The 16,646-nt window shown below is 46.7% G+C and overlaps 1 protein-coding gene across 1 annotated transcript in view; it reads right to left on the bottom strand.

Moving 5' to 3' along the window:
- The window catches only part of ROR1 (receptor tyrosine kinase like orphan receptor 1), a 411,991-nt gene extending 396,468 nt beyond the window's left edge, over nt 1-15,523 (bottom strand). The window contains exon 1 of the mRNA XM_059374983.1: nt 15,425-15,523. Within this exon, the coding sequence (XP_059230966.1) occupies nt 15,425-15,515 (91 nt within the window). The 5' untranslated portion in view covers nt 15,516-15,523. The remainder of the gene's footprint in view (nt 1-15,424) is intronic.
- Between the last annotated feature and the right edge of the window lie 1,123 nt (nt 15,524-16,646).

The raw sequence follows: 16,646 nt of genomic DNA, 5'->3' as shown, positions 1-16,646 counted from the left end.
TGGTCCTGGAAGAGCAGCTGAGGTTCCCTGAGAAGGACTGGTTTACAGAGAGGGGACTGAGAAATGCTTCTTATCACTTAGTCGAGCACCAAACATTACAGACAGCAGGTTCTTGCTAACTCATTTGTCAAAATCAACGCATTCGTTAGGATCAATTGTATAAAAAATGCATTATGGGTTGGGGACCTTCCAGACTCCTGCTCTCGGGGAAGCCTCCCCAAGACACCGTTCCTGATTCCCTCTCAGTCAGTCAACTGCAAGCCCTGATTAGCTGCCCACCCGCCACGCATTCAGAATCTGCCCATATCCTGACTGTTCAGCAGTCATGCTCCCACCAGAAGTGCGGGTAGCCCCAGCCCAGTACCTAGCCCCTGGGAAGCCTTACTCAGTACATATACCGACCAACTACCCTCCCAAGTAGGGAGGGCAAAAACTGACACAGCCCCAGCCCTTCTTCTCCCCCACCACGGCCTTGGCAGCCAAGAAACCCACTTTGTTAAACTCCCTTTCCTCTTCCCTTTATGAAGAAAAGGTGGCCCAGCCTGAAATTGATGGTTCAGGGGATTTGAAATGCAAAGACTCCCAGGCCTTTCTGGCCATATTTGCCTCCAGATTGCTTGCAAGTTCAAAACTTAGAGAATTTTTTCCCCTCTGCTTATTAAGCGAAAGAAGAGAGAGTAAGAGTTCCCCAGGGGATATTTCCCTAGTAATGAGACCTTTCAAAATTCCTGAAGAAAGAAAGGGGAGGGACGAGCAGGAGGACCAAAGGAGGGAGGAGAAGGGTTGTCAGGGCGGGAAGAATCACTCACCACCCCCTCTCCTCGGTGGCCCTCACAGCCCAGACCTGCCTGTAGGCTCAGCCACGGTGCCCTCTCCCCTGTGGCAAGGGGCCAAGATCTTCCACACCTTCTTTCAAACATACTGTACAGGAAAGAAGAGAAAGAGGAGGACTGTAAGGGAGAATTTTAATTTGTTGCCAATTAAGGGCAGAGTGACCCTAATTTATAGCAGCAGAACTCAAGAGTTATCACAGATTTTTCATCTTGGGAAAACAGCCCTGTTCTCGAGCTACCCACTGCTCCCCTGCAAACAGAGCCCACAGCAGGTTTAATTGAGTCCAGATTGACTTTTTACGGGGTTGAATTCCTCATCTTTTGGAAGAGATAGCCTTGAGATTTTCAGTTGTTCAAAGATGCAGTTTTAAACGGCCAGACAGTAATGGCAGAGCAAGCTGGAAGTATCCCAGGCTCTAGGAAGTAAGACCAAAACTCGGGAAAAGTAAGTAGAGTCCATTCAGCGGGCCACCAGGCAACCGTTATCAGCTGTGATCCAGACTCGGACCCCACTCTAAGGAGCATCCATGCCAGTGATAGAAAAGATCATAGATGGGGCACCTGGGTGGTTCAGTTGGTTGGGCAACTGCCTTCAGTTCAGGTCATGATGCCAGAGTAGCAGGATCAAGTCTTGCATAGGGTCCCCAGCTCTGTGGGGAGTCTGCTTCTCCCTCTGACCTTCTCCCCTCTCATGCTCTCTCTCACTCTTTCTCTCTTAAAAAAGGAAAACTTTAAAAAAAAAATTTTTTTTTAAAAAGATCATAGATGCACAAATAAATACTTAATTACAAACTACAATGAAGAGGAAGTGGGAACCCAATGGAGTCTGGCTAGTCAGGGAAAGGACAATGAAGCCAGAGCAGGACTAGTAGCTGATAGGTTGAGAAAGGACATTTCTGTGGCAGGGGACAGCCCATGGGAAAGCCACCACATACAAAGGTGCCAGATGAGACCAAAGAGTGGGGGAAGGCAGACCGACAAGCAGGAAAGTCCTGTCATGGTATCCTTGGTACTATTTTGGTCATGCACCCATCCTCTCACTCCCCCTCCTTGATCCCTTTAGGACTTGATTCCCTGCCCCTGCCCCTGTGCATTTCCTTCTGGATACTATGTATCTCTTCCTCCAGCCCTCTTTGCAAAGTCCACACCCACACCTTTTCACTTAGTCGCTTTTGCATTTTCAGAAAAGCTCCCACACACTCATTAAGTCCTGGGCAGTGCCCAATTCTGACAGCAGGAGGCACTCAGGTGTCCCTCCTCTCCAGCTTTGACCACTCGGACACTGCATATTGGAGAGAAACAAATTAGTATGGCTTGGCCATCTCCACCTCCTTCAGAAGACCCTCCCGGTAATTCTGAACAATGCACACTTCTCTCCTTGATCTACACAACAATGTATGCAGCTTCCTTGTGACACACAATCACACTAATTCAGCATTCGCTCAACACATACTTGGTGATTTCGAACCGAGTGGAATGTGCTGGACCAGACAGCAGTTAACTAAGATTGAGTTCCTGCTCACAAAGAAGTGAATGGAAAGGAAAGTGGCTGGTTAGATGACAGCGGAGAAGTTATTTAAAATCTCTGAGCCTCTATTTTCTCTTGGGAATAAAAGTGTGGCTTATTTTATGAACAGAAATAGAATCATGTATAGGAAAGATGATCAGAGATGCTCTCTGAATAGTAGGATTGTTAGTGATTTTTGTTTTCATACTACATTTGTGATTTTATCTTTATTGAACGTGTATTTTCTCATGAGAAAAAGCACTAAAAATGCTTCCTTCAGCATCACATCATAATCACATCATTTCATTTTGTTGTGATCATTAGTGAGGTAAATTGTGTGTATGGTCGGGGCACGGTCACTTCACCCAAAGCAGAGTCTCCGGGCTCTGAACAGAATAGCTCAGAGATGTGGAGATGACACTGGGCCACTGGCGGGCCTTTCAACAATGTCTGCCCAGGATATCAAGTCATTCTCTCCCTCACACAATCTTCTTTCCAGGGCAGAGACATGGCCAAGGCCATCTCCCAGCTTCCCTGCCCCAGGAGGACCACCCCTAAGTCCCAGGAATGGACTACGGTTACCCCAGCACAGTGAGGGTAGGGGTCAGAGGTTATGATTGGCACTCTCCCCATAACAACCCTGGAGGAAAGGCAGGCGCAGTTTCTTTTCCCAACTGATAAAGGAGCAGAAGGAAGCAGTGAGGGGTGGGGGCAACAATTCTAGAGAGACAAAATAACAGGATTCTGCTACAAAATACAAAATGTCTTGCCAGATGTAGGCGTCATTGTAGATGCTCAATAAATGACAGTGACTATGATTATGAAGATTAAAATCTAGGTGTGAGGCTGAATCAGAATAAGTGAGTGTGGCTTAGGCGGCCTCTCTGGAAATACTGGCTGCATGTGGGGGCACAGAGGGCAAGGAAGGGCGGAAGGTGAATTCTTGAGTGTGAGAGACAGGGCGTTGAAGAATAAGATTTCAGGAAAGAGAGATGGGGAGAGAAACCAGCATGACCCTGCTGTGCCAGCGAGCTGGGACAGGCACTAGAGTACCCAGTTTCTAGAAGCTGCAAGATAGAAGAGCCCTAAGCAAAGGTCGGAGCAGTGAGCTTTGATTCAGTGTTATTCTCATACCATTTGGGGGTCTCCACCTTGCCTCCCTAACAAAAACAACGAATGTCCTACGGAAGGGGATGTTGCCCATCTATTTCTTCGGCATCCACATTAGTTGCTAAATAAATATTTAACCAAATAGAATTGCCAGTGACTTCTTGGTAGTTTACACAGGACACATCACTCGACAGATGAAGGGGCTTTGCCTCTTGGGTCCCTTCTTTCCTTTGCTCCCCTGATCCCACACTAAGCAGGGAGACCAGCTGTCGTGCTGATTTGATTCTATGAGTCTGGGGGAAGAAGCCACTTTCACCAACGTCCTAGGTTGGTTGAGAAGCTTTCTAAACCTGAGGCAAAGATGTGGGAGAGTTATTTATAAAAACTTTGACCATCTCATCTGTGTATATAGTTTTAACCTCAACACAACCATGAAATCTGGCAATTACCCCTTAAAAAAAAAATCAAGTTGTAAACCAGTGTAAGGGGGAATGCTTTCCTCCCCACACTCAGTGCTACTTGTTGGGGAGGGAAACAAATTCATGCTAAGTGCTGGGCTGTCTCTGCCCCTTTACTAGCTTGCAGGAGCTTGCTTAGTATAATACAGTGACTCATTGATAAATTGGGTAGAACAAACTGGGCATGCTCCGCTCTGTTCCTCCCCTGCTCAGTAGGGAGGAGAAATTACCTTTATCAGGTGTTCCCTGGAAGAATCCTCCTCCCCACCCCTCCAGCCCATTGAGACTCTCTGAAGATTCTCTGGCCACAGGCAAAGCACTTGATTCTTCAGTTTAAGAACACCAGATGTGAGTGGGCAGAGGGCTGAGAGCAGCACAGAGAGAAAGAGGGTAACTCACCAGCACACTCAGAACATCATCAAAAAATGTTGCTTCTTGTTGCCAGCAGTCTACACAGCTCCTCTCAAACAGGCAACATTTGGGACTGGAAGTTCTTTGAAGGGAGGGGGTAAACAGCCACGACTAAATTAAGCATTGCTTTCTTAAGGCATGCCTTCCAGAGGAATCCGTAGCTTTCATCACACCAAAAGTTCAGGTGGCGAAAAGAAAAACAACCAAGACTCTGCAGGGAGTATGAAAATTATGTAAAAACTATTAAGTACCCAAGCTGGAGTGAAATCCAAGAGTGAGGACATAATCTCTCTTATGGAGAAAAAGTACAATAAATTGCTTTAATGTACCCTCAAACCCATCAAGAAATAGGGGCAGTTCTCCACGAAAAACAGATAGGAGTCTTTCAAGGAAATCTAGGATTTCGGGCAACAGGATCTGACTTTACCTTAGGGTGTTTAACCATCACAGAGCATAAGAAAGTCATGTCCTTGACAAATATTAATATAATTTAATCTAAAAGTTCCAAGTGCTAGAAAGGTCTGCATGATTTTGTTATAAAATTGATTATATTGTAAAATAAAGGCCAAGAAGGTGCTAAGTTTCAGCAATTTTTCCCCACCACATCCTGGGAAAAGCTCAAAGGAGGAAGTACCCTCTTGCTGGTCTCCATTTATGTCAGAGGAATAAGTGAGCACACACGGAACCTGTCCCAGGAACTGCATGAGCTCCCCACGATCCCCACCACCACCCTGTCAAGCACCATAAGCATCATTGGACCTCCCATTGTACAGGTGAGGAAAGTGAGTCTCAGAGAGCTCAGGGCATTTGCTGGCAGGGAAGCAGTGAACCTAGTTTCACACCAAGACCTCCTGATGCCAACGCCCTTTCCCCAGTGGCTCTTCCCCCTGCCACAACCACCAACTACTCAGGACATTCATTCCTTGTCTGTAAGTAAGTTCTCTCAGTCTGTTTGCAAGTGACTTTCCTTAGGTTACAGGAATCCTAGCTCCAGGTGCCATCTACAAATGCCTCACAAACATTTCTGGAAAAAAAAAAAAATAGCTCATTTAAGGGGAATCAGGTAAATTCGTCTGCTAGTGAAAGTAGACATGGATTAGTTTCTTGGAGTCACGAATCCCAAACACAAGTAGTCTTTTAGAACTGAAAGCACTATGGGCCTGAAGTCAAAGAGGCTGGGTTTCCAGCAGCTTCCATCAGCTACAGTGACCTTAGGTGAGCTGCCAACCAACCACACATGCCTAATTTTGAAAGGAAGAGAGAAACAGAAAGAAAGAAATCCCATTTTATTGGATTATTTGGAAAATTAATGACAACATTATACATGAAATAATTTTGTAAGCTACAAAACCCTATACAAATAGAGGATTTCATTATAATTATTTTGACTCCACTATTTGGCTGGGATCTTACAGGGAATTTGAATCATCAGACAGATTTTTTAAAAATGCTGAGCTGCATGTGGTATGGCATAATGCTCAAGGAAGGACAAAGCCCTGGGCTCAGAATTACCAGGTTCAGATTCTGGTTCTCTCACTTCACTTGCTGTGTGACTTAGAGCAGGTTACTTACCTTCTCTGGACCTCGGTTTTCTTATCTCGAAAATGGGGATAATAATTCATGCCTCCCTCATAGGGTTCCCCGAAGACTGTGGGAGTTAAAGTACTTAAACTACTTAAAATGGCTCTTTGGCAGAGAGGATGCTGGATGTGTTAATCATTAGAATACTATTATGATTCTCATCAAGGAGGCAAAATGTGGACAGGGATTTACTAGCCCGCACTATAAAACGAAACTGCTACAGCAGACATCCTATACCTTTGTCAAGCAGCCCTGAAATGGACGTCATTTTTAACTCTCCAGGATACTCTTCTGGAGAGAAAGGTACGTCCTCATGCTCCCAGTGAAACCTTGCTCCCCCACCCACCCTCCTTCATATGCAAAAAGCATAACAGGCACCATTTAGGGTCCTCTTTTTCTCTGTTACTCTCCGTCCATCCCATGGACACTAGCCTCAGGCCAGGGTGAAGCCCAGTTTAAGAACCCAGGACAGCTGCTCGGAACTCAGGACACCTGCCCTGCTCGGGCAGGTCCGTGGACACCAGGGCAGCTACAGAATGTCTAGCTCCTCTTCTCCTGTCCCCATCTTAATCCTCCCCATCCTTCAAGGCTCACATCACATTCCACTTCTTCCCAAAAGCCCTCTCGCTCCTCAGCATTCTGCTTCTATAATTGCCAACTCTGTACTCACTGGGGGTATAATTATTTCACAAGTGCCTATTTTATTGCCCCTAAAAGGTGAACTCCCCAAGGGCTAGTCATAGTGCTCCTACCTTCCCCACAGTGCTTAGCCCAGTGCTAGAAACCTCGTATATGTGCCATAAATAATTTGGGAAGGGGTTTAATTCACTGGAAGGAGCCCAGAATCCATGTGAACTGGTCAGATGCCAGCTAGGTCTAAGCCTTTCCTCCTCCCCACCAAACCCATGGCAAATGTTGCTACCAGGTCAGAGCATTCCCTCCCAGAGATCCTGGAAGAAAGCTCAGAATCCTTCTCAACACTGCACTGCAGGCAGCCAATACCAACTGGCTGGAAAAATGAACCCATTTTGCCATCTCTGCTTCCTAGGCACTTCCTTCATGGAGACCCTGTGGCACAGGGACTTAACCATCATTGTCATAACCACCGCACTCCGTTGTACACAGCTGTTGCCTGGTTTGCCTCTACCAGACCAGGGGCTTTCAAGCTTTGAGCGTGAACCAAATAATAACCCAAATCAGCAGAAGCACAACCGAAGCTAAAGTTTCCTGAAACAATACTCATTTTGTTAATGTAATGCACTCTGAAATTTCCTGTTACATTCTGTCTAGAAACGGGGGTCCTGACTGCTACACTGTGGGATGGATAGATGGATAAGGATATGTGCATGTGTATGTGTATATATATACATATGTATACATATATACATGTATATATGTGTATATATATATTCAGTTCTATAATGTTAGTTAAGGTAACATTAGAAGCTATTATTGATAAAACTCTGAAATCTCAGCCTTTACTACCATATTAGTTTTTTTCTTGCTCACATAAAACCTGAACAAGTATAGACAGGCAGGTGGCTTCCACAGTGCCATGATGAAGGGAGGGTTCCAGGCTGTTTCTAACTTGGGATGTCTTCAACAGATGACTTCTCGGTTACCATGTTCAGAATCATAGCGATCCTGCCTGGGATGTTTTTTAAGGACCAAGCCGTTAAGTGTCCCTTGTAAGTGACACTCTTTGCTTCATTCCATTAGCTAATATTTTGTCACATGGCCTCACTTAACTACAGGGAACTGGGAAGTGTAATCTTAACCAAGTTACTGAGAAGATATGGAAACAGATTTTCTGATCAGCTAGCAATCTCTACTGGAGATCTGCCGTTTGAAAAACCCTCCAAGGCAAGGACCTAGCCTTATTCACCCTTAGTCCTAGTGACTAGCAAAATATTTGGCTCACCGTAAGTGCATAGAAAATATAAGACCAGAGATGTCTGGGTGGCTCAGTCTCTTAAGCATCTGCCTCCGGCTCAGGTCAGGACCCTGTGATCCTGGAATCTAACCCTGTGTGGTCAGGCTCCCTGCTCAGTGGGGAGTCTGCTTCTCCTTCTCCCTCTGCCCACTACACCCCCACCCCGCCTCTGCTCCTGCTTTCTCACTGGCACTGGCATTTTCTCGCTCAAATAAATAAATAAAATCTTAAAAAAACAAATGATGTACATTCAGTGAATGAGTGGAAAACATGATTGATCCCAGCCAGAGCTCTAGGAATGTCACACTTCCTGATTAGGCATTGTGATTCTCTCCAAATTCACACCTGTGCAAATCCCCTTCCCCACACAAAGCAGAGCTGAGTCCAAAAATCTGGATTAGGATAGGTGGGAAAAATACCAGAGACACTGCCATAGTGTCATCTTTTCCATTTACGGACTACACGGCTACTTATTCTTCCAAATCCATGTCTGCTGAAAAGGAATACTGTGGAAAAATTAAGAGCCCAGGCTTTTGAGGCAGATAAATCATGGCGGGGCCTTTCTCCAGCTATGTAACTACAGCAGGACTATCACTGAGCACTCACTATGTGTGCGGCAAGGGGCTAGGCATTTTCCACGCATCACACCCCACTGCATCCTCTCAACAAGCCTGTGAAGGACGCTAACATTCTCTCTCCAGTCCCTTGGGTGAGCACTGATGTCTTCTAACCCTGTGTTCCCATAGCACTTTCCTGTAATTCACTCATGGGAGAGGTAGTTGGCATAGGGAGGTACATGTCTGTTCATCCAGTCTCCCCAATTATACTCCAAAGACAGTGGAAATAACATACACTTGAGAGTCAAAAAAATCTGTTCCAAACATCTACGTTCAAATGACACATACCAACTAATAGTTTGTGAGAGGTTCACCAAGACATGGCCTGAGACTCAATTTCCTTATCTGTAAAATGGGGTCAGAGGTCCAAGCATAAAGGGCTGCTGGGACATAGAAACTTGATATCCGTAAAGAACTAGGCCTGGCACATAATAGGTTCTTCAAAAACTGAGAATTTCCCTCCTCCATCTCTTCTGGAGGGCGAGGGTAATATTATATTCCTGGGCACCAACACCATATTTGTCTAAAATATATAATAAATGTTAGTGGCAATGCATTGAATGACTAGGTTTACTGTTAAAAAATAAAAATAGAGGGGCGCCTGGGTGGCTCAGTGGGTTGAAGCCTCTGCCTTCGGCTCGGCTCGTGATCCCAGGGTCCTGGGATCGAGCCCCACATCGAGCCTCTCTCTCTCTCTCTCTCTCTCTCTCTCTGCCTGCCTCTGCCTATGTGTGTTCTCTTTCAAATAAATAAATAAATCTTTTTTAAAAATTTAAAAAATAAAAATAAAAATAGAAAACACAAACTGTGCCCTGGTCTTTAGAAGTTCTTTTTATCTCCCCTCCCGCTTCCCACACTTCATTACTCTTCTCTTTTTGGGTAACGTGAACTTTTTTTTTGTACTCAGAAATTTTAAATGGCTAACAGAGCACCTCAGGATTCTTTCCTCCGGCCATTATCCTTCTCTTTTAAGTTGTGCTCAGCAAGATTATTTGGATATTGGAGCTACAGACGGTCAGATTACAAGTGGAGGTCCCTGAAATGTAACATTCCCCATTGCAGGATTCTGGAATTACACCAAGCACCAGGGAGGGGTTGCTCTTCCCCAAAGAGCTTGCTGTTCTGAAAAAAGCCTTTGTTTTAAGGCTTGCAAAACGGCCCTGTGGAATCTCCCATCCGGGTCCCCAGCACTGGCCTGAGTACTGCTTCGTTCTAGAGGGCCTACAAGCTCCCTTAAAACAAAATACTCACGTGTCTTAAAATATTGTAAGAACTGCTGCTCTCTGAGTCTTGGTTCATACCTTACAGAAAAACGATCATTGTTTTGAGGGCAAATTTTGTGATTTTTCCAGCAAGCTCCCGACACTGACAGTAACGAGCACACTGTGGGTTTACTAGGTCCGTGATACCGCGCTAGGTGTCCTATGTTCATTGTCCCCTTTAATTCTCACAAAAAAAAAAAAAAGGTAAGTCAGACAGTACTGTTACCCCATCTTGCAGAGAAGGAAACTGAGGCTCAGAAGTTCAAAGAACTTTGCCCAAGTCCACATAGCCAGCAAGTAGCCAAGCCCCCCCGTTCAAACCCTAGTCTGTCATGGTCTAAATCCCAATCCATTTCTGTTATTCCACATTACCTCTTTAAATGGCCATAAACGAAGATCCTTTCTGCATAGCAATACTATAGAAAATAAACAGCTTGAACTGGTTGATCTTTTAAGGTCCCTTCCCCCTCTTAAAAAAAAAAAAATCTATGATTCTATGGAGAGAAGGAGAAAAAAGGAAATGTAAAGAGGCCAAACATTATGAGGCTTGGCTTATCAGTATTTAATAACAGCTTTTGGATCAAAACTCTACAGAACCTTATTTATGGACAGACAGTTACTGTTAAGCAGAGCCTTTTTATACAACCTTTTCATCTGAGGATGTTGTAGCCTTCTGAACCTGCCTCTCTATTAGTGAGAGATGGGGTGTGAAATTTGCTGGCCCTGCCAAGATTATCCCATTAAATTATCTGCCCTCTTCCCGTGTAATTCACTCAGGGGCAACAGTTTGCGACGCGGGCCGGTGGACGTCCGTGCCTGGGCGCTCGGAGGGGGAGGTGTGAAGGAAGAAGTTCAGGTGGTGGAAGCATCCCAATGACATAACATCAATCCACGTTTCACTGCCTTACCAAAATAAAGTGGATGCCACAATTATCCCATTCCTAAACAAACTGAAAACCCCAACCGAGCTTACTGCAACAAAGAGAGAGCCTTTTTACTGCTGTTTATTTTTATTTTGTATTCGTTAGCTTTTTAGATATTCCTGGCATGCAAGTCAGGCTCCGTGTAACAAGCAGCTGCATTTAGTTAAGGATTTCGAAGAGTTTTCCCCACCCCACCCCCTGCCATCCCCTCCCCCTCAACTCCAGAGGGCCTTCTCAGACTCCTAGAAGACTATTCCTTTCTCTTCGTGGGTCTACACAACAGTTTCTCCTGTCACACCGCAGGGGAATTAGGAAGGCCAGCTTGAGGCCCTTCTCTTTGAAAAGGAGGTCTCAGAGACTCGAGTGTTTTCCTAGCTGGGGCTGGATTTGCCAGGGTCTGGTCTACATAGGGACCTTGGAGCTGGCAAGCCAGCTCTTCCACTAAAGAGAACTCCAATAAATCATTCTGCTCAGCCTACAACCCCAGTTGTACACCAAGATGCAAATACAAAGGCACTTCATCAAAACATATCTCATCGCTGGTTGGAAGAAACTGCCAGACACACTCCTCAAACCGCATCAAAGTTATAGTTCAGTACAACAGCATAATTCCTCCTGATCAGAGGTGCAGACCACCAAAGAACCTTCTGGTCTATCCCTGAGTTGCAGCAGAACTACTGGCTCAGGGAACCCCAGCACAGAAAGAAAAATTGAAGTTGACTGTCTCCAATCATTTCTTGTAACCTCTAGATAGAGCTAAGAAAACAGCCCATTGCTCTTGGAAAACATGGGGAATTGGCACCTTTGGCCCATACGTAGTGTAAATTCTAAGACTTCAACCAGGACAGATTGTCTAGGGCAGCAGAGAAGAGCAAGAACTCAGGGATTGGTTTGGAAGCTCAGTAGCCACTTCCTAGCCATGTGACCTGAAGAAAGTCACTTAACCTCTCTGTGTCTAAATTAAAATGAGCTAATTATGCCAGTCCCCTCATAGATTTGTGGTGAGGAGGCAGTGAGCTAATATTGGCAAATTGCTCAGAATAGTCACTGGCCCATTATAAGGATTACCCAAGTGTTTATTAAATGAATTGTATAAACAGAGGCATTTCAGAATGCTTGTTTTCAAGGAAATACATACTTACTTGAGGTCAAAGGACTTGGCACCATTCTTTAGTTTCTCCTAAACCCAATGACACCTGGCCTGGTGGAAGGGAAACCGCAAAAGTGAGGAGACTCCACGAACTCTGCAGATCTGGTCTCGGGCCCAGGATCCACCACCAACCCTCAAGCCCCCACAACCTACCCAGGAAGGCAACTTATTACCCCAGGCATCAAACACTCCACAAAACAATGGTTCCCATCTTTGGGGGATTGCTGTTTTCTCAGAATATCAGATTATAGCTAGAAACATACAACCAAAAATACGCAATTATTTTTTGTATATTATTTCTGGGGGGTTGCCTATTCTTGGTTTCAGGTACCCCAACTTAAGACCTCTCAAATGGGTGCTCTTCTCTAGTACTTCACACACAGGGTTTCATTTTAAATCTCTTAATACTTACTGGTTCAGAAAAACCAGTCAACAAGCAGAGAAAAGATTCAAACCCATGACTCTTAAACTCCAAGGCCTAGGCTCATAACCACTAAGTTCTACTGTTAACTTCTACTATACTCCATTCAAACTAAATGATGGGGCAAGAAAAGAAAAAAGTCCTTGAAAGTATGTCATATTACATTTTTACTAAGAAGAGCAAATATGACACCACAGTTTTACATGCAACCAAAAAAGTTATTCTCCATTCAATAAAAATCTACGGACTACTTACTACATAGATGCATACATGCATGTCATTTATATGTAGATATACATTTACATCAATATACACATAGGCTACAAAGCATTCCATTCTACATAAATGCTGTGCAAACTTTTCAAAAATTTTCAAAATGGGGTATGTGGTCTCCATCAAACCACAGCCAAAATGGATACTAATGGATGCAAGTGACACACCATTTAGAAACTTTAAAGTCTAATTTGAAGGCTGGGCTCACCAGGCAGGAGAGCGAGAAAGGAAAATACAGACCAAAGCTGAGTTTTTAAAGACTCCTAAGTAAATATCAGAAAGATAAGACCAGCATCCGAGTAGCAAAACAGCCTCCCAGGTATGCTGAACCAATATAGAGGATTAAACATTTCCAACACACAGCCAGACAGCTTGACCACACCCTTTGTCCACTGAGCCACTGTGTGCCCCCCCCACCACCAGGGAGGATTTTCAGGCATCTCCAATAAAGTTGGGGCTAGCTGACTTGGCTTTCAGTGTTTTCACAGGAAAGCTGACAGTCTTACTGCCCTCAAGAGACTCCTATTCTAAAAGTAGACAGGACAGACAGGTATTAAAATGGCATTGGAAGGTTTGGAAGGTTTATGAAATGAGAGCAAACACGGTAGCTGGCCACCTCCCTCTGACTCTAAGAGGCAAACCACATAATCTACAGGATTCTGAGAAAGGCAAAATGGGTTCCGAAGGCCCTAAGTGCTGAGTACACAGTATTAATGGCTTCAGCTTCCCAGGAAGGTTTAGTCCTAGGTAAGAAGGAGGTAGGTGAGGAGATCAACAATGAGTAGGCCAGAAAAAGTAAATATAAAGGTTTGCTCCTCCTGGCTAACAAAATTAAAAAATAATGGGAGAAATACTGAGCATTTTTTTTAATAAGTAACTGAAAGCTGTCTCCCCTTAAGCTCATTTCTTGAGCCAGTGGTTGGATTACCTTAAGAATCCTGAATCAGACAAGAAAGTAAACCCGAGTTCCCCTGGAAGACTTGTCCCCAGAGAAAAAAAGCATTCACAAAAATGGAAAGGGATGTATACGATGACAAATAAGACAAAAATAACAGATTTGAGCTCACTATTGAAGAGTTTGGAATAGGCAATACTCTTTTTTTTTTCTTTTAATTTTTAAAGCCTGTATACAGTTAGACAAGAAAATTTGGCTGAGGGCTGATAATAAAATTGTCTTACGCGCAGCAAAATCACTGCATGGACGTTTACTTAAAGGCAGGTGACCAAAGAAAGGTCCGCTCCTCCCCCCTCCTACCCCCATGATCCAAAAGCAACCACTGTTGAAAGATTATGTAGAAGTAAAAGAAGTTGAGAGGATATAACCAAATTAAACAAGGACCCAAGCTAAGAGCCCTTCCCTGATTATCTTCACCTCAATTTGCTGGGCAACTTGACATAAGAAGGATGTTTCCGCGGGTTAGGCAGCATGGCCCAGTTTTTACTTCTGTCCCAGGTGTGGGGCCAGATGTTTGGCGTCCCTGAAGGAACCAAACATCCAAGAGACCAAGCTGTTTACATTTCATTAGTATTTTTCATCAGGAAGGTGCACTCCCTGCTGATGTACATCTTAATTACAATTAGGAACTGTATTTACCCGGAGGGGCCTCTAGATTACCACAACCACACTAGGGGATCAATTTCAGAATATTTCTCAGAAAATGTGGTTCTCAAACTCAACTCTAAGAAATCAAAATTCACACACAACTTTAACTTCCTTTCCAGAGTGTGTTCCTACCACGAAAACTATGAGCTAGATTTTAGTCAAAGTTAATTCTACAGCCATAGTCTAAGTACTGAATAGATCTTTGCCCCTCAACTGCTAAATAACCCAAAGTCTTTTCTTTTCCAAAGCACAGCGCGAACTTAAAAAATCAAAGATGCATGATAAAAGAGCAGAAACCTATTTATCTGCACCGGTTTGGGCAGGGAGTGGGGGAAGGCAGAATCCAGGGACTCCAGCACCCCCTCAAGAGATGCATGTTAAAAGTGAGGCCCAAGACCCCGGAGACTTTAATCAACTTTCCCCCTCCAACCTCCAAAGAATGAATCGGTTGTCTCCACAGGCGCAGCCGGGCTCTTCCCTCTCATTGTGTACCGGCTCGGACGCAGCAAGGATCCAAGCTTCCCGCAGTGAACTAAGACGCTCCGGCTTTCGGCGGAGTCTTTCTCTAACTGTTGCAATTGTCTTTGGAGATTACCAAAATCAAGTATGCATTAGATGGCCTTCCCCCCCCCCCCCCCGCCTTGCATGTAACACACACACACACACACACACACGCACGCACACGCACACACACACTGCTCAGAGCACTCTAGAGCAGCAGGCCGCCTCTGACAGCACATTTTGCACAAAGTGGCGGCGACGGCGGCAGCGCACACGTTGTGGCCTCCATCGTGAGCCTCCAGAGGCAGGAGCGCCGGGGACGGCGGATCTGTGAGGCCGCCCGAGGCTCGGGACGCCAGGGCTTTTGTTTGGGTCGGTGTGCGGACAGCCTGGGCTCTCGCAGGCACCACTGAAAACACCAACTCCCTCCTGGACCGCGCCTTCCGGGACGGTTGCTCCTTGGGGCTCCGTAGACTTGCCTGAACACTGCTTACGGCGCTTTAGGGGTCCAGCGAGGGACTGGGGGAACAACGGCACGGAGGCGCCCCCAGCACCCCACGCCCCCCGACCCCTCCACGCTTTCTGTCAACGCTGACAACAGCTGCTGGGCGCCCAGGAGGAAGCCCCCGGGGTACCTCCGGACCGCAGCAGGGCTCCCAGGGCAAATCTTCGCCCGCCTTCCCGGCGCCCAGAGTTGCGTTTGCAGGACCCCCGACGAGGTCTCCGGCCGCCCCGTCCCCCTCGGCGGGCGCGGTGCTGCCCTGCTGCCCAGCGCCGGGCGGCGGACGGGAGGGTCCCCGGGGGCCGCGCGGGCCCCGGAGCCGGCGGATGCGCCTCTTACCTTGGGCAGCGGCCCCGCGCGCAGCCAGCAGCAGCCCGGCCAGCAGCGCCAGGAGCGGCGGGCGCGCCCCGCGGCGGCGCGGTCGGTGCATTCCTCCTCTCGCGGCGGCGGCGGCGGCGACGGCTCCCAGGCCGCGCGTAGAACATCCACGGGCTCTGCCCGGTGTCCTGGCCACCTCGTTCCGGCCGCTCTCCCCGCAGGATGCCGGGGGCGTCTGCAAAGTTCTTTGTCCCTCTAACCTGCTCCCTCGCTCCGCCCGGCCGCCTCTGGACCCCGTACGCGCGGGGGTCCCTCCTTAGCCCTGCAGCTGCAGCCTCGCCTCCGCCGGCCGGTCAGTCCCGGGCTGTCGGGGTCGCGCTCGCGGAAGGCCGGTCCCTCCCGCCCGGACTCGGAGAGGAGTGCGCCCTACGCCCGGGGGCTCCTGTCCCGGGACTCTCTCGGTGGCGGCTGCGGGAGCTCCTCCCGCTCTGCACGCTCGCTCTCTGGCTCTCAGCCTCGCTCAACTTGTCACTTTCCACCAACTCTCCAGCCCAGCGCCCGAGCCCGACCAATGGCAGACGCGGGCTCAGGCCGGCGACCCAGCGCCCTCTGCTGCCATCTCTCGACACCCGCACCCTCCCTGACTTTCCAGAACGGCGTCTCTCCAGCGCCTCTCGCAAACCCACCCCTTCCCCCACCGTGCTTCAAACCCACAGCCGGACCTGGGGCCCTAGAGGCCGTTTGACAGATGGGGAAGCCGAGGCTCGGGGAGACTTGTCCTGAGAGGCAAAGCAGTCCGTGGCTGAATGGCTCTGTCAGGAGAGCCAGATTCTAGCGGTCTCAGCTCTGCCACTGCTAGCTGTGTGCTTCTGGGTGGAAGAACATTGATTATGATACCAGTTTCCCTTTTGATTTCCCCCTAACCCTAGTGATTTATGTCTTCCCATTTTGTCTCCCCCCCCCCCATTCTGTCTTTAATTTCTACTTTCGTTGTATTGAAATCAATGTCATCTGCACCACTTCTTTTTGGAGATGTGTTGAGGATTTCGCTGTGGTCAGTTTTTGTCAATGTCTCGTGACCTCTTAAAGAAGGTGTTTTTCTAACTTCAGAATGTGGAGATAGCTGACTATCTCAATTTGATCTTCTTTACATCTATGTTATTTGGGCCATCTGTACCTTTGTGTGTGTGTGGGATATATATATATATATATATATATATATATATTTTTTTTTTTTTTAAAG

Source organism: Mustela nigripes, chromosome 14 (assembly GCF_022355385.1).
Source record: "Mustela nigripes isolate SB6536 chromosome 14, MUSNIG.SB6536, whole genome shotgun sequence".
Classification (NCBI taxonomy): domain Eukaryota; kingdom Metazoa; phylum Chordata; class Mammalia; order Carnivora; family Mustelidae; genus Mustela; species Mustela nigripes.
Note: the sequence above shows the minus strand (reverse complement) of the source record. Positions and strands in the feature narration are given on the sequence as shown.